General features: G+C 41.7%; 1 protein-coding gene and 3 non-coding genes across 4 annotated transcripts; 3 read left to right on the forward strand and 1 right to left on the reverse strand.

Annotated features, from left to right (window-relative positions):
* Positions 1 to 1,732: 1,732 nt before the first annotated feature.
* TRNAI-AAU (transfer RNA isoleucine (anticodon AAU)) lies at positions 1,733 to 1,806 on the forward strand. The gene has a single exon. It is a non-coding gene; the product is annotated as a tRNA-Ile (tRNA).
* Positions 1,807 to 5,996: 4,190 nt separating this feature from the next.
* On the forward strand, positions 5,997 to 6,068 carry TRNAQ-CUG (transfer RNA glutamine (anticodon CUG)). Its single transcript has one exon. It is a non-coding gene; the product is annotated as a tRNA-Gln (tRNA).
* Positions 6,069 to 10,034: 3,966 nt separating this feature from the next.
* Positions 10,035 to 10,116, forward strand: TRNAS-GCU (transfer RNA serine (anticodon GCU)). The gene has a single exon. It is a non-coding gene; the product is annotated as a tRNA-Ser (tRNA).
* An 11,757-nt stretch (positions 10,117 to 21,873) lies between these two features.
* Positions 21,874 to 24,975, reverse strand: POM121L2 (POM121 transmembrane nucleoporin like 2). Its single transcript, XM_003421131.3, has one exon. The coding sequence runs from the start codon at positions 24,973 to 24,975 to the stop codon at positions 21,874 to 21,876; it is 3,102 nt and encodes a 1,033-aa protein (XP_003421179.2).
* Positions 24,976 to 25,004: the final 29 nt, after the last annotated feature.

A 25,004-nucleotide genomic window follows, 5' to 3' on the forward strand; every position in this document is an offset into this window, starting at 1 on the left:
TCCGAAGCCACTGCTCCCAATCAACCAGGAGGAGCACTAGTCCGCAGTGGTTAAAGCCCTCGGCTGCTAATAGAAAGGTTGACACTTGAAAACCACCAAAGGCTTCGAGGGAGAAAGACGCGGAATCGACTCGACTCCGGTAGGTTTGGTTTGGTTTAATTAACCAGGAATAGAAAAGACGAAAGAGAGAAAGCCCTCCTTTTGGTAGGAATGAGCCTCACTTGCCAAGAAATTTCGCCTTTCTCAAACCTTGCGAATCTGACCCAGAAAGACAGAAATGACCTCAAGCGAGCTTCCTTCCTCTTTCTCTGAACGACCCAAACGCTGCTCAAAAGGTTTCAGATCGCAGCAGGCAGACCGCTAAACTTGACCCAAGGACCCTCCCCAGGACTTGGAGAACAGTTTCTTCTCGCCGAAAATTACAAAAAAAAAAAAAAAAAAAAAAGCCTAAAGGAATTAAAGAAGATTTAGACAAATAATGAGGCAGCCTATGTTCGTGATAAGAATACAGTTCATGTGACACTACTTTCCTAATTGATCTATAAATCCAACGCAATCCCTATCAAAATCCCAGCTAGCTTCTTTTGCAGAAACTGAAACACTGATCTTAAAATTCGTATGGAAACGCAAAGAATCCAGGATAGCCAAAACAGTCTTGCAAAAAAGCAGAACAAATTTGGAAGATTTACAATTTCAAAACTTGTTTTGTACAAAGCTACCATAATCAAGACAATATATTCAGCCATAAAGATAGATAGACATTATAGGTTAACTGAACCGAAGTGAGAGACCAGAAATAACCTTTTCCGCATAAGGAGGTATGGTGGTGTGGTGGTCAAGAGCTTGGTAGCTAACCGAAAGGTCCACCAGCCGTTGCTTGGAAACTATTGGGGAAATTCTACTTCGTCGGGTAGGGTCTCTGTGCTATAACTCGACGGCAACAATTAGTTTTATCGTATGGTCTGTTGACTTTCGTCAAAAGTGCCGGGGAGATTCAAAAGGGAGAAGGATCGTCTTTTCAACAAATAGTGTGGGGAAAATTGGATATCCACATACAAAAAGATGAATATACCTCACGTTGAATTGAGTTAGATTTGTAACTAACTTTCGTAAATTATAAAAAATTAGCTCGAAATGGATAGTAAGTAAAAAAGTAAGAGCTAAACTATAAGACTCTAAAGAAAACATAAAAGTAAATCTTTGTGACCTTGGGTTAGACAACGATTTCTTAGATGCCACACCAAAAACACAAAATATAAAAGATGAAATTGACAAATTGGACTTCACAGAATTTTAAAACATTTGTACTGCAAAAGACATTATTTAAAAAGTAAAAAGACAAGCAACATACTGAGAGAAAATATTTACAAATGAAATATTCAATAACGGACTTGGAATCAGAATGTATTTTTAAAAAACTCTTATCGTTCAATAATAAGAGAACAAATAACCCGAATAAAAAATGGGCCAGAAATTTGAATAGATGTGTCACCAGTGAAGACACAGGAATTTCCACAGGCGCATGAAAAGATGCGCAACAACACTGTCATTAGGGAAATGCAAGTTAAAAACCACAATGAAAGGTCCCTTCACGTTCACAAGAATGTCATAAAAGACAGAAAATAACAAATTTTGGTAAGGATATACAAAAACCAGAAAACTGCTGTCACTGAAGCGATACTGCAGGAATTAACCATTGAAAAGGAGAAGAGAAACAAAAAGCCAACGTTCCGGCCGGTTAGCTCAGTTGGTTAGAGCGTGGTGCTAATAACGCCAAGGTCGTGGGTTCGATCCCCGTACTGGCCAGAGTTCTCTCTTTTTTTAACAGTGAAGCTCTACTTGTCACCTACTTACAACTCGGATGTGTAGTTTATTGCTAATTTTTTAAATCTACATTTTTTTTTAAATTGTGGAACCTCTTTACTTGGACCAGGATGTAGCCATTCTAATATTTCACAATCAGCTGATTCATCAAAAAATTTCATCTTTCTGCTTCCATCCCCCAACCGTCTCCAGCCTTATAGAAATTTTCAGCCTGGAAGTAGCCTTTCCAACTCTTTTTATGAAGCTTTCAAGACACCAATTTTATCCAATTCCTCACTTTCTAGAAAGCATTTCACGTCTCCCATTTTCACTGTAAGTTATTTCTACAATGTGTAACAGAGCACTATTTGTATCAATAGGAGTGGTATTGAGATATTGTAGAAATTCGTGGGAATATTTGGTTGTCATCACGATTGGCTGACTCTTTTGGATTTTACTGGCTGAGACCAGAGGTGGTGGACGTGCTGTAACATGCTGGAGTTGGACAGTCCACTAATTTCCAGTTGACTTCCAAATGTCCTTAACTTCCAAGTAAGTAAAAATGTCATACTTGTTGTTATTAAGTGCCGTCGAGTAAGGTTCCGACTCATAGCGACCCTAGTAGAACAGAACGAGACACTGCCGGCCCCTGTCCCATCCTCACAATCCTTGTTATGCTTGAGCCCGTTGTTGCAATTTCTTCACTGGTATGACTTTTGAAGGTAGTAAATGTGATAATCACTGGACAGGTTTTCCATCTGTTGGAGATACTTATCTCAAAACAATACTTAGCTGATCTGTATTAAAAAGACCCGGAGTTGAATCTACAGACAAGCTGAAATACAGACCTATACTTATTTCACTGAAAATAGTTGATCAAACTTTATCACTTTTCAAGCCTATTAATTCTTCACACATTATTTTAGACATATATGATCGGTTGTCCGTTTCTTGTGTTACCGTATTTTGAGATGTGACCTGTTAAGAAATGAATCGAAGTGAGCATCAAGGTCAAGTAAACTTCCAAAATTTCCACTTTGTTTGGACCAAACACTTCATTTCTTCCTGAAAAAGATAGCCCACGTTCAACGAGATTGTCATAATAACAGCAACAATGCATTGCAAAATAGCTTTCCAATACTGATGTTCTTTATTAACTTGAGTTTCCAGTTCATGAGTTAAGCCAAGACCATGTCTTCAGTTTAAATATGAGAACATACAATCTCTGTGAATTGAACCGTTTTCCTGTTTATCAATCATATTTGAGTTGTACCATTGCTAAATCCATCCATAACAAATTGAGATTTAAATGTTTTAGGACTGAAGAGTTTGCAAAGAAAATATATAAAGCTGACTGATGGAGAATACAGTAACCAATCTCTCTTATAATTTTCATCATTAACTTTGCACCCTAGAGATATATCCTGGCTCCAGAACCTTGTGTGTTTAAAAGTGTTTACCACCCAGAAATTTTGCACACAAATTTTCAAATGGTCCACTGTGATGTTGACACTTAGTCCTCTTTGAATCTAAAAACTTATATTAGAAGAAAACTCATTCCTCAAAGCAGCACCTATATTTCTGTTATTTATGGGGTCTGCAGATGCAACAGTTACAGATTCTAAAATAGTTTTACTTTCTACACCCTTATAAATTTTTTTTTTTTTTACTACAGCAAGAAATGGATGCAGACTTTTGGAACAAATTCTGCTGTATTCATATTGCTATTAGTAATTTCAGCACTAGCTGTACAATGATTTGCACCCATTCAACTCCAGCGTTGAAAGGAAGGAAGAAGTCTCTTCTGGTTCATTGCTTTTTATAAAGGAAGTTAATTTTGGAATTATCTTAAGGGATTCACAAATCCTTTTCTTTTTATCTTCTGCCAGCTTTTGGTTTTGTGCTCCACTTGGTTATTGCTGTTTCATTTTACCTGGATATAAAATTATGTCACTTTTAAAATTTGATTCTATCATAACAAATAAATGTGAATAATTGAAAATAAATTCAATAAAATAAAATTACGTTTGAATTTGAACATTAACAAAAATTTATATGTGAAAACTAGTAAGTAAAAAAAATTGATTTGGAACATGGAATTTTGTTCTTTAGGTCTGAGATAGTCGAAATAAATAGTCCAGAAACGACAGTCGGAAATAATTTCATTCCTTTATCCTGGGTAAGATGTTTGCTGGCGTGCCCTTCGCAGATGTCTTTCGTGGTGAAATAATACTTGAAACCTTGCGCACTCACTTTCTGTCCTTTGATGCTGCATCTTCACGATTCATTGGACCACTGCAGATATCTGGTGGGGGGGGGGGCGGAGCCATTGCAAAGAGCCACGATACAAACACAGGGGTTTTCTCAATCTGAAGAGGATTTTTGGTTCGCTTTTTTTTTTTTTTTTGTGCAGGTCGCTGTGAGTTGGAATCGACTTCATGGCAACTAGTTTGTTGTGTGTGTGTGTGTGTGTGTGCAGGATCAGTAAGTCACAAGTCACTTGATTATAATGCTACTGGTGCCTTCTTTAGTGGTCATGGATGAGACAGAACTGAATGTGAGGTTATACTGGATCAGTCCAAATGAAAAGGAAAATATAACAGTTATAGTATACAAAATTTATAAAATGGTTTAAATTAAATTTAGTGCCCTGCCAGTTCCCTTCCACTATGCACTAACTTTTCCTTGTGTCCTGTCTGCTTGACATCTATGGATCTTTTCTTTGGACAACTGGTGCCCCTGTTTTGTTGATGCCCTAAGCAGCTTACTTTGCTTATTGGGTAATTCCTTCCCTGTGCATGTGAAAACTGGACAATGAGACCGAAGAAATATTGATGCTTTTGAATTGTGATGTTGGCAAGGAATATTGAATATTGGACTGCCAGAAGAACAAACAAATCTGTCTTGGAAGAAGTACAGCCAGAATGTCCCTTAGAAGCAGAGATGGTGAGACTTCATCTTGTTTACTTTAGACAAATTTTCAGGAGTGACCAATCTCTGGAGAAGGACGTCACGCTAAGCAGAGGGTCAATGAAAAAGACGAAGACCCTCAACGAGATGAATTGACACAGTGGCTGCAACAACGGGCTCAACATACCTACTATTGTGAGGATGGCACAGGACTGGGTAATGTTTAGTTCTGTTCGTAAGGTCTCTTGTGAGTCTTAGCCCACTCGACCGCACCTAACAACAGCAACAGAGCGGGGAGGAGGAGCTAAGAACAAGATTCTTCAGGGAGCCTCCAGTGGGGGCAGAGCTCACTGCATACGTGCCTTTAATGCCCGTCCTTTCCCTCAATGCTACCATCACCCTGGTCCACTCAAGGCGCTTCCACTGTGGGATCAATGCTGTGCCGCGCCTTTGCGAGAAGCTGGAAGCCGCACGTTCTGGCCAAGGCTTGGCTCAGGGCTGTGAGCTTCTACCTCAGTGGAATCAAAGAGAAGTTCCACTTAAAAGCAGAGCGCTCCGAGTGGATCTAGGACATTGTTTCCCTACAAACCCCCTAGGGCCTCCCTTACCCCTACCCCTCAGTTCCCTGAGTTGAGCTCCCAGGGCCGCTGGACGACTCCTCCGGTCTCATCGTCTGAACACATTCAGTTTTTTGTAAGCACCAAAGTCTAACCTGTGCCTTTGGTAAAATCTTTCCATAAAGCGTCCACGAAAGCACCAGATACCACCCTAGTTATTTTCTTGAAAGCAAATAGGACCCTATTAAAAAAAAAAAAAAAAAACGCAGCAGAATGAAGGCTCTCAGGTTTCTGCCCCAGGTTCCTCATCTGTCAAATAGGGTTGTTGTGAGTCACAGGTGTGGTAACGAATACAAAACACTTGTTATAAACCCTGGCACAGGTAAGAGATCAGTCTATTTCAACGACGTCACTCGTTTTCCAGAGAGGAAATGGAGGCGCCAAGTTCCTGAACCACTTGGTAGAAAAGGCTGAGCGCAGGGTGAAGAGGGAGCGTGGGGCAGTGAAGGGGAGGGTTCCTGACGCTTGGAAGTCAAAGCTTTCCTTTAAGACTCATGTCTAAACGGTGTTGGGCGCAGGCTGTGGCAAGGAAGTGTTCATAACTTACTCACACAAGAGGAAAAGCACGTGTGCAATTTATCTCTTAGGTAATCGAATCCAAGAACTTGGAAGGAGGAAGGGTAAAGTATGTTATTAAAGACATCAGAAAGTTTGCTTTTCTTGTCGGGCCCCATGGTGTAATGGTTAGCACTCTGGACTCTGAATCCAGCGATCCGAGTTCAAGTCTCGGTGGAACCTCGAGCTTTTACTTGTCCCTTCCCCCATGTCCTCTCTACAATCAACCTTGCTCACACAAATCGCTGCGCCCAATTTTATCCCTAATATATCCGTGTCACATCTGCTGAGCCCGGTGTGTGCAGTCGCCATTTAAGGGACAACTGGATTTTTGCTGTGCACAATTTGTTTCTCAAAAAAGAAAGGAAGAAACTTTTTTTTTTTCAATTGTACTATAGATGAAGGTTTACAGAGCAAATTGGTTTCTTTTTTAACAATTAATACACATATTGTTTTGGGGACATTGATTGCCAACATCACGACCTGTCAACGCTCTCCCCTTCTCGACCTTGGGTTCCCCGTTACCAGCTTTCCTGTCCCCTCCTGCCCTCTCGTCCTTGCCCCTGGGTTGGTGTGCCCATTTAATATTGTTTTTTTTTATGGGCCTGTCTAATCTTTGGCTGAAGGGTGAACATCAGGAGTGACTTCAGTACTGACTTAAAAGGATTTCCGAGGGATAGAGAAATCTCTTGAGGATTACACGAGTTTTGAGGAAATGCATGAGCCCTGCTGGGACTGGAAATCAAAGTCTCTAGAGAAGATCCGCAGACGTCTGAGGTAGGAGAAGGCAGCTGGTGAGAAGAACGAGAGGAAATTTGGTGATACCGTGGACGGAGAGAAGTTGGGATGGAAATCTAGAAAAGAGCTTACCCAGGCAATAGGTCTGGGAGAGGCGACAAGAGAAAACTCTTCGCAGATAAGACCACAAAGGGATCGACGCCCAACTTCTGAGGTCCGAGCCAACAGGCCAGATGCCCGGAAACATAAAACTGGTAACAAATGAGTCGATAGTCAATAGAGATGTTGCTTCGAGTTTGCTGGAACAAGCTTTTACATGAAAAGGAAAGCAGGGAAATAAACTGATAAACACACTTCTTCCCCGACACAGCGGTGTTTGCCCTGTGCCTCCTGGACGTTCGTAGTGAGGTTTCTCTCAAGGCTTTGCCAGGTGTGCTCCTTCCTCCTCGACTCTCGCTGCAGTTCCTCCTCGCAGTGCAGAGCAGCTGTTGGGTAAGGGGCTTCAGAGCTGGGACCCTCTTAGGCAGATTTGGAAAGTGCAGTGGCCCAAATTGCTGGAGCCGTTCAATTTTGGAGAGAGGCCGAGATGAGAGAGGGAAGCGGTGGGTGAGGAGAGAAGAAAGGAAACGTGGACAGGAGAAAGCAGCTGTAGTGCTAAGGAAAATCAGAGAAGAGCCGGTGACCCCACGATCGATTAGGCTAAAACTTTCCTGACGACCCTCTAGCTCCCTATGGATGTGAATGGTCTCTACTTCCACCTTCTCTTGCGAAGCACGTCGTTCGACCACTTTTCATACAACATTGCCAAGGGGGTAAAGATATTCTCTGATGACAAAAAAAGAGAAATTGGTGGATGTTAGTGTCTCCGAAGTCTCCTGCAAACAAGACACTGGGATGCGTCTGGGTTGCATATTTTACACGATTTCATGGAGAAGGAAGTAACCGATAACATGACTTTTTCAAAGAAAGGGAACATACATTTATACGTCCTTGAAAGCTAGTGTTTCAAATTTTTAACCTTTATTCCGAGTAGTAAGAAAAAAATTTTTTTTACCGACCTTTTGCCAAAGGACATAGATTTCCAGATTTGGTAAAACTATATTTATCTTTAACGTGGTGGGGAGTCCCCTGTTCTCTGTTACTTTTATTTATCCCTATTGTTTATAAGATTTAGATAAACTTAATAGAAATGTATTGAAGATTCTGCTGTAAATAATAATCATGAAAACACCTTATGTAAGCCTCGCATTTATTCAAAACCACAAATTACTGGCATTTGTGCTGTTAATTTCCACCCCTCTTCTCTTTCCAGCCGGCAGAAGTTTTCATCCGAGGACACATGAATTGATTGGAAAAGAAATATTCCCAACTCTTTCCCTCTAAGACATGTTTCCAATGCAATTCTATTTTTCGTATATAATAGCTTACTCATAAAATTATTTATTTTTTATGGTTGCTACTATTAAATGTAAAGATAATTCAAGACAGAAGAAAAGTGCTTATAAAATTTAGAGATTATGGTCACTGGAAATAACTAAAAATCAGATTTCAATTTATAAAACTATTTTCTGTTGCAGAAGGGCTGATAGGATTATCAATAACAGTCTTTCAGTCTAAAAATACATAACAAGGAAATAAAATTCTGTGACAGACATGAAATGGAAATAGGTTTGCAAGAGAAAAAGGATCACAAAAATTTTCACCTGTTGAACCTCAGTAAGAATGTAAGGCCTAAACTGAGATCTGAGGAATGAGAACTAGGGCGGGTGAAGAGAGGGCAGTGGGGAGGGCTAAAGAAGATGGCAGGTAGAAAATGAGGAGAGTATGGAGTTTGGGGAGAATAGGAAGAATTCCACTGTGGCTGGTGCCTGGAAGCCAAGTGTGTGGTGTTGGAAGGGAAAATTAATAACAGACGTCTTACTTTGATTTTAAGGTTTGTATTATCCACGAAACCAAATATTAACCACAAGAAGCCTAATCCAAACTCCAAATGCCTGCCAGAGACTGCTCTACCCTACTGCGGTCGAGTCGACTCCGACTCGTAGCCACCCTAGAACCAAAAAAGTAAATAACAGAGAAGAACTGCCCCGTAGAGTTCCCAAGGAGCCCCCCGGCGGATTTGAAGAGCGGCCCTCTTGGTTAGTAGCCGCAAGCATTTAACCACTACGCCACCAAGGTCTTCAGCTATCTTTGGGCACAGTAAATTTGTCTTATCCTGCTAGAAAAGGATAGTTGTCAAACCATTACTCCCTAATTTAAATCTCAAAAAGTCTCATGGCTGCAGGTGGATCTACCCAGTGCCGTCGGATGGAGAGTCAAATTATTAGCAGCCAGGCCAGAAGTTAACTCAGTAAAGGGGAGGGGGGGGGAACTAAACCCGTTGTCAAGTCGATTCCAACTCACAGACAGCGACCCTATAAGACAGAGTAGAACTGCCCCAACAGAATTTCCAAGGAGCGCCTGGTGAATTCGAACTGCCAACTTTTTGGTAAGCAGCAGGATCTCTTAACCGCTACACCACTGGGGTTTCTGAGTAGGGCTCTCTCAATCATTATTTCTTCTTCCTTTTCTCTTTATGGAAACCCTGGTGGAGTAGTGGTTAAGTGCTATAGCTGCTAACCAAAGGGATGGCAATTCAAACACACCAGGCATTCCTTGGAAACTTTATGAGGGCAGTTCTATCCTCTCCTATAGGGCCGCTATGAGTCGGAATCGACTCGACGTCAATGGGCAATGGGTTTTTCTCTTTATAAGCCTCGTTGTACCTAGCTTCTTCGAGTCATTTGCTTTTTCTGGAATCAAAATGGTCTACCTATACGCATATAGAATAATCGCTCAGAATAACCCTATATTCAAATTTCGGTGAGTTTTGATTATTTTTAACAGTGGGTACTGAGGAACAGTGACAATAGGGAGGAAGGATACGGGCAGGTTAAACAACGAAGTGTGAAGGGCTCCCTGAGGAAGGTGAAAGGACTTGTCCTGTATGAGAATTCTCTAGAAAAAATAAAAAAAACACTGCCCTCCAGTCTGGAAATCCTGGTGGCGTAGTTCGGCAGCTAACCAAAACATCGGCAGTTCGAGTCCACCGGGCGTTCCTTGGAAACCCTATGAGGCAGTTCTACGGTGTCCTATACGGTCGCTATGAGTCGGAATCGACTCCACGGCAACGGGTTTTGGCCCTCCAGTCGACTCCAACTAATGGCCACCCATGTGTCGCAGAGTAAAGCTGCGCCATGATATTGCCGAAGCAGGTATCTAGGATGAGTTAGCACCGCCTAGCTTTACGGTTAAGCAGTGTAGCACTTGACTGTTGAGTCACAGGGACTACTTGAAAAACAATGCATAGCACCAGGATCGAAAGTGTAAAACATCACCAAAAGTAAGTCTTTGAAAACACGTTCTTCGTGGGACGAGGTGGCCGAGTGGTTAAGGCGATGGACTGCTAATCCATTGTGCTATGCACGCGTGGGTTCGAATCCCATCCTCGTCGATAGTGGATCTCTGGCTCGTAAAGTTGGAGGGTTTATTTTTATTTATTTACCTTTTTTGCCCTTAGCTCCAAGGTGCTGGAAGAAAACTTGCACTTTCTATAACTTTCCTGCTCCGATTCCTCTCACCAACTTCTCCCACCCGTCGTATAGTTTCATTTTCCTCCCAGGTGCTCCAGTGTTCTTGCTTGTCTGACTGAGTGAAATTGCTGTCTCTCTACGGTTAGAGTAAGAATTTGCTGCTTATTCGTTTATCTTGCTGCATCCACCACATGAGTTGCGACTGTTACCTCGACCTAGAGGTGTCCCTATGACTCAATCCCTCCTACCAATCATAAACCAAAAAAAAAAAAAAAAAACCCATTGTCGTCGAGTCCATTGCGATTCATGGCAACCCTATAGGACACAGTAGAACTGCCCCATAGGGTTTCCAATGAGCGGCTGGTGGATTTGAACTGCCGATCTTCTGGTTAACAACTATATCGTGCTTCAAATTCCAAAGTGAATTTGTCTTATCCTGCTAGAAAAGGCTTTGGTCAGACCTTGGTTATCCCTCTCCTTCTCTGAACAATTCACAGAAGTTTGCGTATTACCTTTCTCTCCATTTCCTCATGGCGCAGTAATTCTTAGCTTTCTTTGTTTATTGTCAAGGTAAAGTGCTTTAAACTCAACGGTTTTCATTCATCACATTTTTCACGTCAACCATGGTCTGTGGCCATTGTAGCATTGGCTATCTCCAGTTATTGTAATTTGAATTTAAAGGCTGAATATATGGAATTTAGAGTATTAAGCTGACCCTGGGGAATCTGGTATGGTTGAACGCACTTGGAATTTCAAGCTCATGAAGTCCTGGAAGTGAGTTATTATTTGAAATTAAATAATTATATTTTAAAAACAGTATACTGTTTTTTATTGTTGTTTTTGGTTCTTATCTGTTAGATATACATACTAAAATATTTATCTATAAAACAACATAATATCTTGGATTTGCTTAAATACTAGTTGGTTTTTGGGAAATAATACAGGAAACAATATCGACAAAATGTTATTGTTTAAGCTGGTTGATGGGAATTTGAGTGTTCATTGTACTATTCTTTTTACTTTTTCAAATTTCCATTAAAAGGTTTTTAAACTTTTTATTTGGAAATAATTTTTAAAAATACAGAAAATTTGTAAGAATCAGAATAATACAAAGACGACCCATAAACCTTTTACCAGGGTTCACTTACTAACATTTTATCCTGTTTGTGCATCCTCCCCCTGGCATTTTTTTTCCCCCAGAATCATTTAAGAGTAAATTATATGAATCACTACTCTCTGCTCTTAGATTTTTAAGTATTTTCTTAAAATAAGTTTATTCTTTTATAAGACCATAACATAATTATCAATTCAGTATACTTAACATTGGATACAATGGTTTTTTAAAAATCTCTCATCTGTATTTCAATCTTGTCAATTGACTCAATAAAGAATGTCCTTTACAGCATTTTTTTCTTTCCAGTCTAGGATTAGGTCTTGCATTTAGGAATCCAAGGTTGAAAAGAGAGAGTGTTGACATGTCATGGTGTTGTTAACCAATGTCATACAACAATGTGTGTATTAACTGTTTGATGAGAAATTAGTTTGGTTTGTAAACCTTCATCTAAAGTTCAATAATAAAAAAAAAATGTGTATCAATTTGGCTAGGCCATGATTCCCAGTATTGTGTGATTGTCCACCATTTTGTCACCTGATGTGATTTTTCTGTATGTTGTAAATCCTACCTCTATGATATTAATGGAAACCCTGGTGGCATAGTGGTTAAGAGCTATGGCTGCTAACCAAATTGTTCCAGGTGCTCCTTGAAAACCCTGTGGGGCAGCTCTACTCTGTCCTACAGGGTCACTATAAGTTGGAATAGACTTGACAGCAAGGGGTTTTTTGGTATGATGTTAATGAGGCAGGACTCAATCTACAAGATTGGATTATGTCTTGAGCCTATCTCTTTTGAGATATAAAATCTACAAGCGAGCAGAAAGACAGAGGGACCTCATACCACCAAGAAAGCAGCACCAAGAGCACAGTGTGTCCTTTGCACCAAAGGTCCCTGCGAGAAGAAGCTCCTAGTTCAGGGGAGGATTGATGATAAGGATATTTCTCCAGAGCCAAATGAGGAAGAAAGTCTTCCCCGGAGTTGGTGCCCTGAATTTGGACTTCTAGCCTACAAGACTGTGAGAAAATAAACTTCTGTTTGTTAAAGCCATCCACTTGTGGTATTTCTGTTACAGCAGCACTAGATAACTAAGACATCTGGCAAAGAACCTACATTCAGAATATTCTTGCAAATCAGTAAGAAGGAAAAGACTACCCCGTAGAAAAATAAAACACTGCATAAAATAGGAGGTACAAATGGCAACAAACATATGCTCAACTTTATTAGTCCCCAGAGAAATGCAAACCAAAACTACAATGATATCCATCAAAACAGCTGAACTGAAAAGTCAGAAAATAAAACATTGACAAGAATATGGAGAAGAAAGAACTCTCATACATTGCTGGAGGGAGTGCAAAATACTACCTCTTTGGCTAACCTTTTGGTAGTATCTAATTTAATTAACATATGGAAATGCTATGACCTTGCAATTTCACTCCTAGTTGTATTATCCACAGAAACATGTTCATATATTATCCAAAAGACATATCATAGACTGTTCAAAGAATGTTCAAAGTAGCACAACTGTAATAACTTAAAACTGGAAAAATCCCAAATGTTGAGCTAAAGCAGCCAAGCACAAAATTATACATGTTATATAAATCCATTTGTATAAATTTAAATAACAAGAAAAATTACTCTTAGTAGTCAAGATAGGGTTACACCTGGGAGCTGGAGGAAACAACTAGAAGGAAGCAGCACAAGGGGATTTCTCGGTTGTCTTAGTTTTCTAGTGCTACCTTAACAAAAAATACCACAAGGGAGTGACTTTAAAGAACAGACATTTAGTTTCTCATATTTTCGGTTTCTTAGAAGTTTAAATCAGTGCACTGGCTTTAGGGGAGAGTCCTTTCTTGTCAGTAACCCTGAGAGTTTTTTTGTTTTGTTTTGTTTTTGCATTTCTTGGCATTCCTTGGAGTCTGCCTTCCTTGTGTGTGTTTCTTTGTGTCTATTCTGCCCTGTTTATAAGATACCAGTCAGAAGTGATTAGGTTTAGGACCCACCATGACCTCATTAATATAACAAAATAAGACCCTTTCCAAACAGGTCATATTTACAGGTACAGGGGTTAGAACATCAACATGACTTTTTGGGGAAAATAATTCAGTCAATAGCAGTAATATTTTGTTTCTTGAGTGCTGGTCACATGAATGTGTTTAATGTGGGAAAATTCAGGGAGGTATACCCTGATGTTCAGTGTACTTTTTTGTATGCATAAATTATACTTCAATAAAAAGTTAAAAAGAAATGAAGAACTTCTGATCATCCATTAAAAGGGTGAAATATAAGTTTTCAAGTGAGGGAAGATGCTTAAAATACAAAGGATTCATGGTGAGGAAAAAAACTTCTAAATAATCGATAAGAAAAAAAACAGACAATGCAAAAGAAAATGAGCTTCCCAGGCAAAAGAAAAAAAAAGATATTTTATTGGTCAAGGACATTTCATTTCATTTCATTTGCTCCTCGTAACAACCCTGGCAGGGGATATGAGGGCAAACAATTTGGAGAGAAATGTGGTAACATACAGCAAGGGTCTAAAAGTGTGCCATCATATTTACCCAATGATCCCGTTTTAAGGAAATAGTTACAAATGTAAGTGTAGAGATTTATACAGTGATGTTCATCTCAGTGTTATTAAGGGAAAATATTTGGAAAAAAATGCATGTGATTCAACTGGACTAAATCAAAAGCAAAAAGTTTCCTGAATAAACTGAACACTTCAAAGGCCAGCATAGCAAGGACGGGGGTTTGAGAGATTATGGTTTCAGGGGACATCTAGGTCAACTGGCATAATAAAATCTATTAAGAAAACATTCTGCATCCCAATTTGGAGAGTGGTATCTGGAGTCTTAGATGCTAGTAAGCAGACACCTAAGATGCATCAATTGGTCTCAACCCACCTGGACCAAAGAAAAATGAAGAACACCAAAGATACAAGGTAATTATGAGCCCAAGAGACAGAAAGGGCCACATAAACCAGAGACTACATCAGCCTGAGACCAGAAGAACTAGACGGTGCCCAGCTTCAATCAATGACTGCCCTGACGGGGAACACAACAGAGAACCCCTGAGGGAGCAGGAGAGCAGTGGGATGCAGGTCCTAAATTCTTGTAAAAAGACCAGACTTAATGGTCAGGCTGAGACTAGAAGGACCCCGGAGGTCGAGGTCATGGTCCCCAGACCTTCTGTTAGCCCAAGACAGGAACCATTCCCAAAGCCAACTCTTCAGACAGGGATTGGACTGGACTATGGCATAGAAAATGATACTGGTGAGAAGTGAGTTTCTTGGATCAAGTAGACACATGAGACTATGTGGGCAGCTCCTGTCTGGATGGCAGAGGGCAGAGGGAGTCAGAAGCTGGCCGAATGGACACGAGAGTAGAGAGTGGAAAGAAGGAGTGTGCTGTCTCATTAGGAAGAGAGCAATTAGGAGTATATAGTAAGGCATATATAAACTTTTGTATGATAGACTGACTTGATTTGTAAACTTTCACTTAAAGCACAATAAAACTTTTTAAAAAAATGCATGTGCTAGTTAGGGTTGTGTGTCAACTTGTCTGGGTCACAATTCTCAGTTGTTTGGCAGTTACAATGTAGTTTTGGCAGCTGGGTAATAATGTAATCACCTCCATGATGAGATCTGCTATAAGCAGCCAATCAGCTGAAAGGGAGTTTCCTTGGGGGTGTGGCCTGCATCCAATGTATATGAGCTTTCTGACAAGGTTCCTGGTCTTTTGCTTGCTCTGGATCCTGCATCTGGCCTCTGGTTCTTGGGACTTGAGCTAACAGCTTATCTGCCAGTCTTGGGATTCATTGGCCTCCGCAGCCTATGAGCCAAAGGCCTGCCATCTTGCCTGCTGATCTTGGGTTCCTCAGTCCCTGCAGCTACTTGAGTCAGGAGAAGCCTCCAGCCTGACCCACAGACTTGGGGTTTCCAGTCTCTACAACTATGTGAACCATTTCCTTTATATAAATCTCTCTCTCTTCTCTCTCTGTATATGTATATATACAAGCTTTACTTGTTTTGCTTTTCTGGAGAACCCAGCTTAAGACAAAGCAAAACTTCAAAATATAGAAATGTACAAATAAACTGTGATCCTCAATTTAATGAAGCAAATCTTTGAGAGCTTAATTTGTTTACTATTGTGGGCACAGAACAAATATGAAGCTTATGATCCATAAGTGCCCTCCATTTGGATGGAATATATGCAACTTTTAAAATTATATTTTCTAAGAGTATTGTTGTTGTAGAAAAATGTGCATAAGTATAATGTTAAATATAAAATAACATTAAGGTACATATATGTACATATGTTTATATGTATATAAAATATTCCCTTTATAAACTAAAATTAGTTTTTATTTTGATAAATCTTTTCTGAGTGCCTTCTGTTGAGTGGATGATGCCCATCCACTCCCAGCACAGCACTTTTTTTAGTTTTCCCTAATGTTGATACAATAGGACATGACACACAAGTGTCATAGGTAGAGATGGGCTGACCAGATAGACCAGTGTAGTAAACAGACTCTTATTATGGTCCCCAGGATCCCTGCCTACTAGTATTCATGACTTGCATGGTCTTCTCCCCTCTAATGTGGGAAGAACCTGTGATTTTCTTCTAATGAATAGAATATGGCAAAAGCGACAGGGTGTGTGTGATTACATGTATGTGATTACGTGATTAAGTTGCATAAGATAGTAGCACCTGTCTTGCTGGAGTCTCTCTCTCTCCCTCCCTCCTTTGCTGGCTTTGATAAAGCAAGGTGAAACTTGTGAGCTCCCTCTATTAGGAGGCCCACATGGCAAAGAACTGTGGCCATAGACAGTAAGAAACTGAAGACCTCAGTTCTACAACAACAAGGAACTGAATTCTACCAACAATTTGAGTGTGTTTGGAAAGTGTTTCCTTCCCCATTTAAGCCTCAGATGAGACTATAGCCCCAACCAATACCTTGTTAGTAACTTTGTAAGACCCTAGCCGGAGAATCTAGCTCAGTTGTGCTCAAACTCTTGACTCACAGAAAGTGAGGCAATGTGTGTTGTTTTAAGCTGCTACATTTGTGGTAACTTGTAATGCAATAACAGAAAACTAACACAACCAGGCTTCGTGAAGTGAGACACTCAGATCTGTAGGTCATAATCTACTTGCAGGGCCAGAAATTAGGAACTTTTTTAGGGAAGGTGATGAGGCTGTCAGAGAAGTTGATAAGGCTCTGAGGGACAACTCGTGATACAACAAACCACAAAACACTCTTTTGAGATATACTTTCAAGCATTAGTAGGGGCCATACCTCTCCACTGAAATAACTAATGGGATCCACTGCACTCCCCTAGGTCCAAGTTTTAAGGTACCAAAACAATCTAATTAGGAAAGAGAAGGTTGCTTGTTGGAGCCATGGGAGAAGAATCTTAAGGGAGGATTCATCCAGGCTTTGATGGACCTGGCAATGTGTCCCTGCCCGCACAACATTTTATGTATCACTAGTGACTAATATTGCTCTTCCCAGGCTCAGAGCTGCTTCTTCTCTGGCACAGTACTGGACAAACCTTGACAGAGCTTGCTTTTTGAATTCCCGTTTGTTTTATTGGTGTTGGTGGGTTTGGTGGTGGTTTTATGTTTGTTTCCATTGGCTGGATGTGGACCATTTCCTTCAGAATAATTCATTCTTTCTTCTGGCACAAGGCAGATAGGTTATTGTCTTCATTTCATGAGATCGACATACATTTCCACCTTCTGCATATCTAAATGACTTCTCCCTCACATACTTGCCTGCTTCTTGTATTGTCAAAATTTTTAAGTGGTATCATATTTTAAATTTGTACTTACTAATTATTAGTTTAGAATCTTTTATATTTTTGCTGGGCATTGCCTCTTCTGAATTTTATATTTATGTTCCCATTTTTCTATTGTTTTTTTCTTCTTGACTTGGCGACATACTTTATATATTGTGAATATTCTTTATCTGCTGCAAATATTTCTTCCAGTTTCACAACCGTGTTTAACTTTATGGCATTTTTACTACAAAGGCTCTGAATTTTCATGTAGTCAGAATAATGAGTAATTTATTTTATTTTTGGTTTTAAGAAGGCTTTCCTTGTCCTATGTTTTATACTTTTGTTTCTTACTATTAGGGTCTTTAATCCCGTCCGGAATTTTTATTAATTGTAAGAGGCAAGGCAATATTATTTTTTCTATTGTGTACCTACTTATACTGACCACACTTGTTAAGCCCACTAAATCCTTGCTAATCTAAAAAGATTTATTCAGCCCTCTTGCTTTGTTATTATATATCTTTCCCCTGAGGGATCTTATTTCTTTCCAAGATTTCAATAGCTAATGTATGTTGATTATGCTCAAATTTTTTTCTAGTCCTGATCACACATTCCATTTATCATTTGCTCAAACCAGAAACCTTGCTTTATTGGTGATTCCTCTCTTCATCTCAGAGCAAATTCTTCAAATTATATACAACATTCAACCTCTTCCACTGTAATCACCCTAGTATAGACCACCATTTTACATGGATTCCTGCAGCACCCTCTTCCCCAGCCTGGTTCCTGTCTTGCTCTTTAACAGGCAGCCAGAAAGATCTTGTTAAATGTAATCAGATCATGTCCTCTGACTCTAAGCCTCCACTGGCTCCACTGCTTCTTGGGGCCTTGGACCATCTACTCCCTTTGCCTAGAATCCTCTTCCCTCATACAATGGCATGGCCAAGTTTGTCACTGAATTCCAACCTTTGCTCAGATGTTAAATTCTCATAAAACCTACAATGAAACTGTAGCCCAATCTTAATCCATCTCCCTGTTCTACCTATATTTCTGCCATATAATTTATATATAATATTTGTTTTCTATTGTGTTTATTGTTTATTTTCTATTCCCCTCCCACCACTAGAATATAAGTACCACGACAGCAGGAATTTTGTCTGTAACTAATATATCCTGAACACTAGAACAGTATCTGGAATGCCCCAGGTATTCAGTACTTTTTTGAGAACAGCCTATTGAATATATCCTTGCACCACAGTCATTTCACCCTCAACCCATACAAAATTCAATGTATTAATTTTTTGCCAAAATTATGTCCATTTCCCTCAACTACCTCTTACTCTCACCCTGAAAATTGCCTCTGCAATGTCTCACCATAGTGTCCTGCTTATAATCTCTTCTCTCCCTACTGCCCCCTTATGCCCACTTTTAACTACCTAGTTAACAACCACTGTGAACTACCTGGTTCCTTCAAGAATCTTTAATGTTTGCTGGTGTTTCTGCTGAGTTCCCCGAACATTTCCAAGCCTCTAGTCTGTCGCTATGAGTCGGAATCGACTCAACAGCACTGGGTTTGGTTTGGTTTTTGGTTTAGTCTGCCCTCATTTCCCTGGATGGCACAAGCAACTTGTGCTTGACTACTAAAGGTTGGTGGTTTGAACCCACCTAGTGGTGCTGAGGAAACCCTGGTGGCATAGTGGTTAAGTGCTATGGCTTGCTAACCAAAGGGTCAGAAGTTTGAATCCACCAGGTGCTCCTTGGAAACTCTATGGGTCAGTTCTACTCTGTCCTATAGGGTTGCTATGAGTTGGAATCGACTCAATGGCACTGGGTTTTTGTTTTTTTTTTTGGCTTGGTAGTGCTGGAGAAGAACGCCCTGGTGATCTACTTCCATAAATATTACAGCCAAGAAAACCCTATGAAGCAGTTATACTCTGTAACACATGGGGTCACCATGAGTTGGAATCAAGTTGACAGCAACAGGTTAGACTGTCTTCATTTGATTTTTCCTCACAGCCAAAGCAATCTAAAACCCAAGTATAAATTTGTCTTCCCTACTTAAAATCTTTCCACGGTTCTCCATTGTATTTAAGACACTGTTCAGTCTATAAAACCATAACCTATTACTGTCGAGTTGATTCAGACTAGCAGCCCTATAGGACAGAGTACAACTGCCCCATAGGGTTTCCAAGAAATAGCTGGTGGATTCAAACTGCCAACCTTTTGTTTAGCAGCCAAACTCAACTACTGCACCCCCAGGGTTTCCATCCAGTCTATAGTACATCATTTATAAGCCTATCTATGATCTGCCCCTGCTGAGCCCTTCGGCCTCATCTTCAGCCATGCTTCCTTGGAAATAGTTCCAGTAGATCCTGTTCTATCTTCCTTACCTGCATGTGCATATGTTTTGTCCTTGGTCTGCAATGATCTTCTCCATTTGGTGCCTAGTTATCACACATTAAGGCAGAATTCAAACTTCAAGTTTCAGATGTTCCTCTGCCCTGCTCCCATACTCCTGGCACTTGTCCTTTCTGCTGGAATCATTGACTTACCAATCTCCCTACTATATCATAATCTTTATAATGATTGTTGTCCTTCAGCTTTGAATTCCAGGGCCCAGCACAGTATAATGTATGTGGTTATCACTAGACAAATGCTAAATAAATTATCATACAAAGACCAGTAGACGATGCATAATAATTTCCTTCTTTCCCCCATCTTTAAGATGGCAACTTTGAGTTACGTGATGCCTTAAAAAGTTGAATTTTTGGCAACCTACATATAGTGAAATAAGCATGGTTAGAGTCGGGTGGAGCCCTGGTGGCGCAGTGGTTAACTGTTTGGCTGCTAACCAAAAGGCCGGCAGTCCAAATTCACCAGACACTCCTTGAAACCCCTACGGGACAGTTCTACTCTGTTCTATAGAACCGTTATGAGTTGGAATTGACTCGAAAACAATGGGTAGACCTGGATTAAAATTCGAATTTGGTAATTTGCTATACATAGTGAGGGCAGTGGGTTAGTGAGGGAGAAATGAGCATAGACTCTGGAATCATTCAAGTTTAACTCCTGAATCTGTCTACTAGCTAAGTGGCCTTAGGCAAGTTTCTTAACATTTTTCTGCTTCTATATTGATAGGAATTCCTGTATCATAGACTTATTTCGATGATTTCTTTTTATTCTATCAATTTAAGATTGCTTATTTTTCCAATTAGGCCTCCTCTAAAGTATACTCGGGGAGTTATTCTTTTTTTTTTTTTTTTTTTTACCATCAGGATGGTATAAGTGCTAAGGGATATGTAACAGTCTTGTCATAGACCTACCATTGGTTACAGGGCAGTAGTCTGCTTAGGCACCTGCTGTCCCCATCTTTCTTCTGTTCTCAGGCCCAGAAGGCTTTCTGCCCTTTCTGGGAGAAGAGCGAGTGTGAAGCGATGATTTTATGAGGTCTAAATTAATAGGGTTGCCAGGAGTCAGAATCAACTCAACAGCAATGGGTTGGGTTTTAAATTAAAAGAAAAAATTAAAGGTTTGATACTTAAATTAAATTGAATTTTTAGTTTTTACTACAGAGATCATGCTATTGTGAGAGATTACATCACCCTGTCCTCCCCTCTCCTAACTCTAATTTCTGAGATGCTATCCCTTAAAAACACTATTGTAAATTCAGAAGTCAGCACGTGTAGCCAGTAAATGGTGCTGCTTGCTTCATCCGATTATCCAGGCCCCACAAACCTTTACACAGTTATATACCAACATAGCACGACTCCTACAACTCATTCTTCCAAACTCAATTGAAAGCACAAAATATACATTAGTGTCAGACAAAGCAAAGAGAATAAGTATCTCCCTATATATGTGTGTGTGTGCACGTGTGTGTGTGTGTGTGTGTGTGTGTGTGTGAACCAAAACCAAATCCATTGCCATCAAGTCAATTCCAATTCACAGTGACCCTATAAGACAGAGTAAAATTCCTTTTGGTTAGCAGCTGAGCTCTTAACCACTGTGCCACCAGAGACAAATGGGAAAGGTGACAAATGAAGAAGGGACAAGCAGGAAAGGCCAAATGGCCTGTTCCAATACTGGAGGGAAACTGTCCAAGAACTTTCGTTTATTGGAATGAAGAGTGACCTCTGGGGTTTGACAGACTGAATCTTGACTCAACAAGCTTTTAGAGGCTAATTTTACAGAAAGAAGGGTGGAGCTGGAATATCACTTCTCTTGGGAAAAGGCTAAGTGGGGAAGAAGTGGTACAGCAAGAGCAGCACACACAGGTGCCCTCAAGGGTTAACCAATGATCCCCAAGGAAAAGCTGGATTCAAGGTCAATTTATATCAAAAACTTCTTCAAGAACCCACTGAGAATGAAACAGCAAGAAATGAAGAATCAGGATCTGTAGGAGACCAGAGAAAGGGAACCACTTCTTAGAGCTGTATAAAAGAAGGCTAGGATTTAGGGAGAATCCATTCCTCCTCCTAAAGATGCATGGGCAGGCTTTCCTGGTATGTCTGTTCCCAGGGAACAGTGTCCTGAGTCACACCTGACATAGAAAGGAGTGGTCAGGGTATGGAAGGCAAGGTTCTGTTCAAGTTCAATAGGTTTGATCCCACCTAGCCTCATTCTGCTATTCCCACTAGATGCCTTGGTGAAGACCTTCCTCAAGGATACACAGGTTGAGTATCTAAAGCCCCAGCTTTAGATCTGGGGTATGTTTGTTTAGCCATTTGAAGAGACTGAGGCTCTTCACAGCAATATTGAGGTCCAAATCAGGATGAGGGCGACAGGAAACACAGGCTATTTCTTGTGGGCATGATGTCTTCGGGAATGCCCTTGCTCCCGATTCTTTGGGGTTTTTGATTTTGTACCAATGGAAAATGAAGGGGCTGATGATCTAAAAAGTCCTCTCCCAATAGATCCTTGGGAAGGTGGAGAGGGCATCCCAAAGCCAAGGCTGCTGTTTGCCTTAACTGGTCCAGGGACAGGAGTACTCTGAGCAAAGGGAGCCATAATGGGGCCTCCAAACATAGTCTTTGTTGCAGAAGTGCTGGCCCTCCCCAAAGTAAAAAGTGCATTCTGGCTGGGCAGGCCCTGGGTGTTCTGATTCCATTCTTTTCCAAAGGGAGTGATGCTGCTGGTGTTCCCACTTGGTACTGGTCCAACGCTGAATGCTCCAGGGGTGGAATTCATGTTTGCGGCAGCTATGCTGATCCCAGACTCTCCACAGTCCATAGGGGTCACTGACCCCCCAAAGGCAAAGGGGCGTGGGGCTGTACTGCCAAACACTAAGCCATAAGCCCCAATCTGGTGGGTCTGGGTGGCAACTCCAAAGCCTGATGTAGTAACTTGATCAAAAGGAAAACCTGCTGAAGTGCTGGTAAAGCCCAGCTGGATGCTGGCAGAGGTCTGGAAGGTGGAGGCTGAGGGTGTCAAGCCCCCAAAGTTGGATTGTGTGGTACTGCTGGAGACTGGTTGAATTAGAGTTGGGGTTGAGGGTGCCACTGCTGAGTTTCCAAAAAGGAAAGAGCTACTAAAGCTTGGGGCAAGGGCTGGCTGGGGGACCTCTTGTTTCTGTCCATCCCTAGCTCCAAATGTAGATTGGGGAGTGGTTCCTGTGGATATTGGAAAAGATAGTCTCGAGTTTGACCCAGAGAGAATTGTGGGTGCTGGGGTGGGGGTGGAGCTGCTGGATGCCAATGCAGGCTGGTTTGTAGTTTCTAGGGTTGAGGATGGCAGAGGGCCGTCCATGCCCCTAAATTTGGCAGTGCTGCTTTTGGGGGATATCCGGACAGCACTGGGAAGAACCTGGTTAAAGATTGTGACTGTGTGTACAGTAGGAATGGTTGGACACTTGTGTGAGGGTAAAATGAAGCCTGTGGCTGGGGAGAAATTGGACCTGAAGGCACAGGTAGTCCCAAGAAGAAAAGTGTGACAAGTAGAAGGGATGGAGGAAGTGTTGCTTGTAGTGCTGATAACATTTGCTATGCCAATATCCAAAGGTAACTTGTAAGCAGAGTCTTTGGATGTGCTGGGTGGGGTGGTGGACATGACTACAGAGGTGGCCTTGGTCAGACCATGGAAGAGATAAGTAGATGCAGGGGTGGATGAAGGAGAGATCTGTTTGTAGGATAAAGGAAATATCATGGGCATAGTTGATCCTATGCTACCAAAGATAGGCTTGAAGGTGGGAGTTAAGATGTCTGGAGTTGTGGAAATGGAAGAGCTGGAAGATGCTGCAGTTGTGACTGAAATTCTGGAATATAAGGTACCTCCAATCTCACTATTATTTGGAGGCCCAAAAATGGGTTTCAACATGGGGGAAGCAGAAGTTGCAGCACCAGGTGCAGATGTGGGAAGATGGGGAGCCGGGCTACTCATCATTCCAAACAATGTATTTGGCATGGTGGGTGTTGCATGAGTAATGGTTGGAAGGTCTGGGGGCATGGCAGACCTGTCGGCCTGAGAGGTCAGAGGTGGCCTGCTGGTGTCAGTGATCTGTGATGTGGGAGAAGTAGTGGTCAGTAGGATGACAGTAGCTGTCAGCTTTGAGTCTGAAGAGGTGCCTGGAAGAGACTCTGACTGTAAGGACCCAACTGGGGCCAGCAGGCTGGGTATCTTCACAGACAAATTAGCCACATTGGTTGCTTCTCTGGTAGATTGTGGGAAGGTCAATAGACCTGAAGACTTTTGCATTTTCTTTAAGCTTTCCAGCTGAGGAGTTGTGTCTTGGGTTGGAGCTGTCCCTGCAGAAGGCAGGGTGAGAGACACAGAAGGCTGAATATCAGGCCAACTCTCAGTGACAGAGTCCATGGTGGCCTCAGTCTTATTCTCTCTGGCCTTTTTGCTCCATTGAAGCCCAGGTTTCTTCTCCAAGGCCAGGTCCTCAGTAAGGACTGAACAACCAAGCTGAGGAGGTGAGGTCATGGACAGCAGGTTCGCAGGGCTAGACAGAAGCAGTGGGATCTTGTGATTTTGCTGCCCAGAACTGCAAGATGCTCCTGGGGACTCCTTGTCTGATACCAGTGGGGCTGGCAAATGAGACCAATGGCCTTTTTCTTTCTTTTTTACTGGCCACTCTGGTATCTGGAGTAATGCACTGGGACTCCTTCTCTTCCATGGTTTTGAGAGCTCTCTAGAAGAGCTGTAAGAGCTTGTAATGGCATTTCTTTTAGAGCTGAGGGGCCCACATGTGTCTGTACTGCTCAAGGAACTTCTCTTCAGAGGACCAGGTCTGGGCACAAAGGAAGGGAAGACTCCATTTTTCATCAAGGGCCTAAATGCAGATGTTCTGGACTCTGGGCTTCTTCTTTTACTGTCCGGGCTCTCAGGGAATACTGGTTCTTTCAACCTCATTTTCCCTTTCTTGCATTCTCTGAGGGCCTTCAGTACTGTCTCCTTTGCACACGGATCTGGGAGTTCCTCAGAGGGTGGGGGCCCTGGGTAGTTGATTACCTGTTGAGGGGACGTGGAAAGGGTCTTTCTCCGTTCAGGAGGAGCGATCTTGATTGTCACCGGGCTCCGCATTGCCCTGGGGTGGCGAAGAGACCAAATATTCCGCTTGGAGTAACTTTCCCACCAGTCTGAGGGTAGAGGCCCCATGATGGAATTCTTGGGCAACTTCATGGGAAAGCGCCTCCAAGCCTCGTTGACCATCCACGCGCTGGGATTGGCTGGACCCCAGTTTGGCTGCCTCCTCGCAGGTCTGCGCCTCGGGCCTGGGTGGGCTCGGTGGACTTGCTGGGTACGGTGGACGTGCTGAACGCGGTGGATGTGCTGAACCCGGGGGACTTGGTGAAGGTGCTGAGCGGGCCGGCGGTTCACAGGTCTCTCAGGCAGGTCCGCGCGCGCCTTGGCAGGGGACAACCGCTGGGATCCTGGCTTGCTCAGGTAACTGCCCATAAGGAGCGATGAAGCAGGGTCGGTGACTT

This window comes from Loxodonta africana, chromosome 1 (genome assembly GCF_030014295.1).
Source record: "Loxodonta africana isolate mLoxAfr1 chromosome 1, mLoxAfr1.hap2, whole genome shotgun sequence".
In the NCBI taxonomy this organism is placed as follows: Eukaryota; Metazoa; Chordata; class Mammalia; order Proboscidea; family Elephantidae; genus Loxodonta; species Loxodonta africana.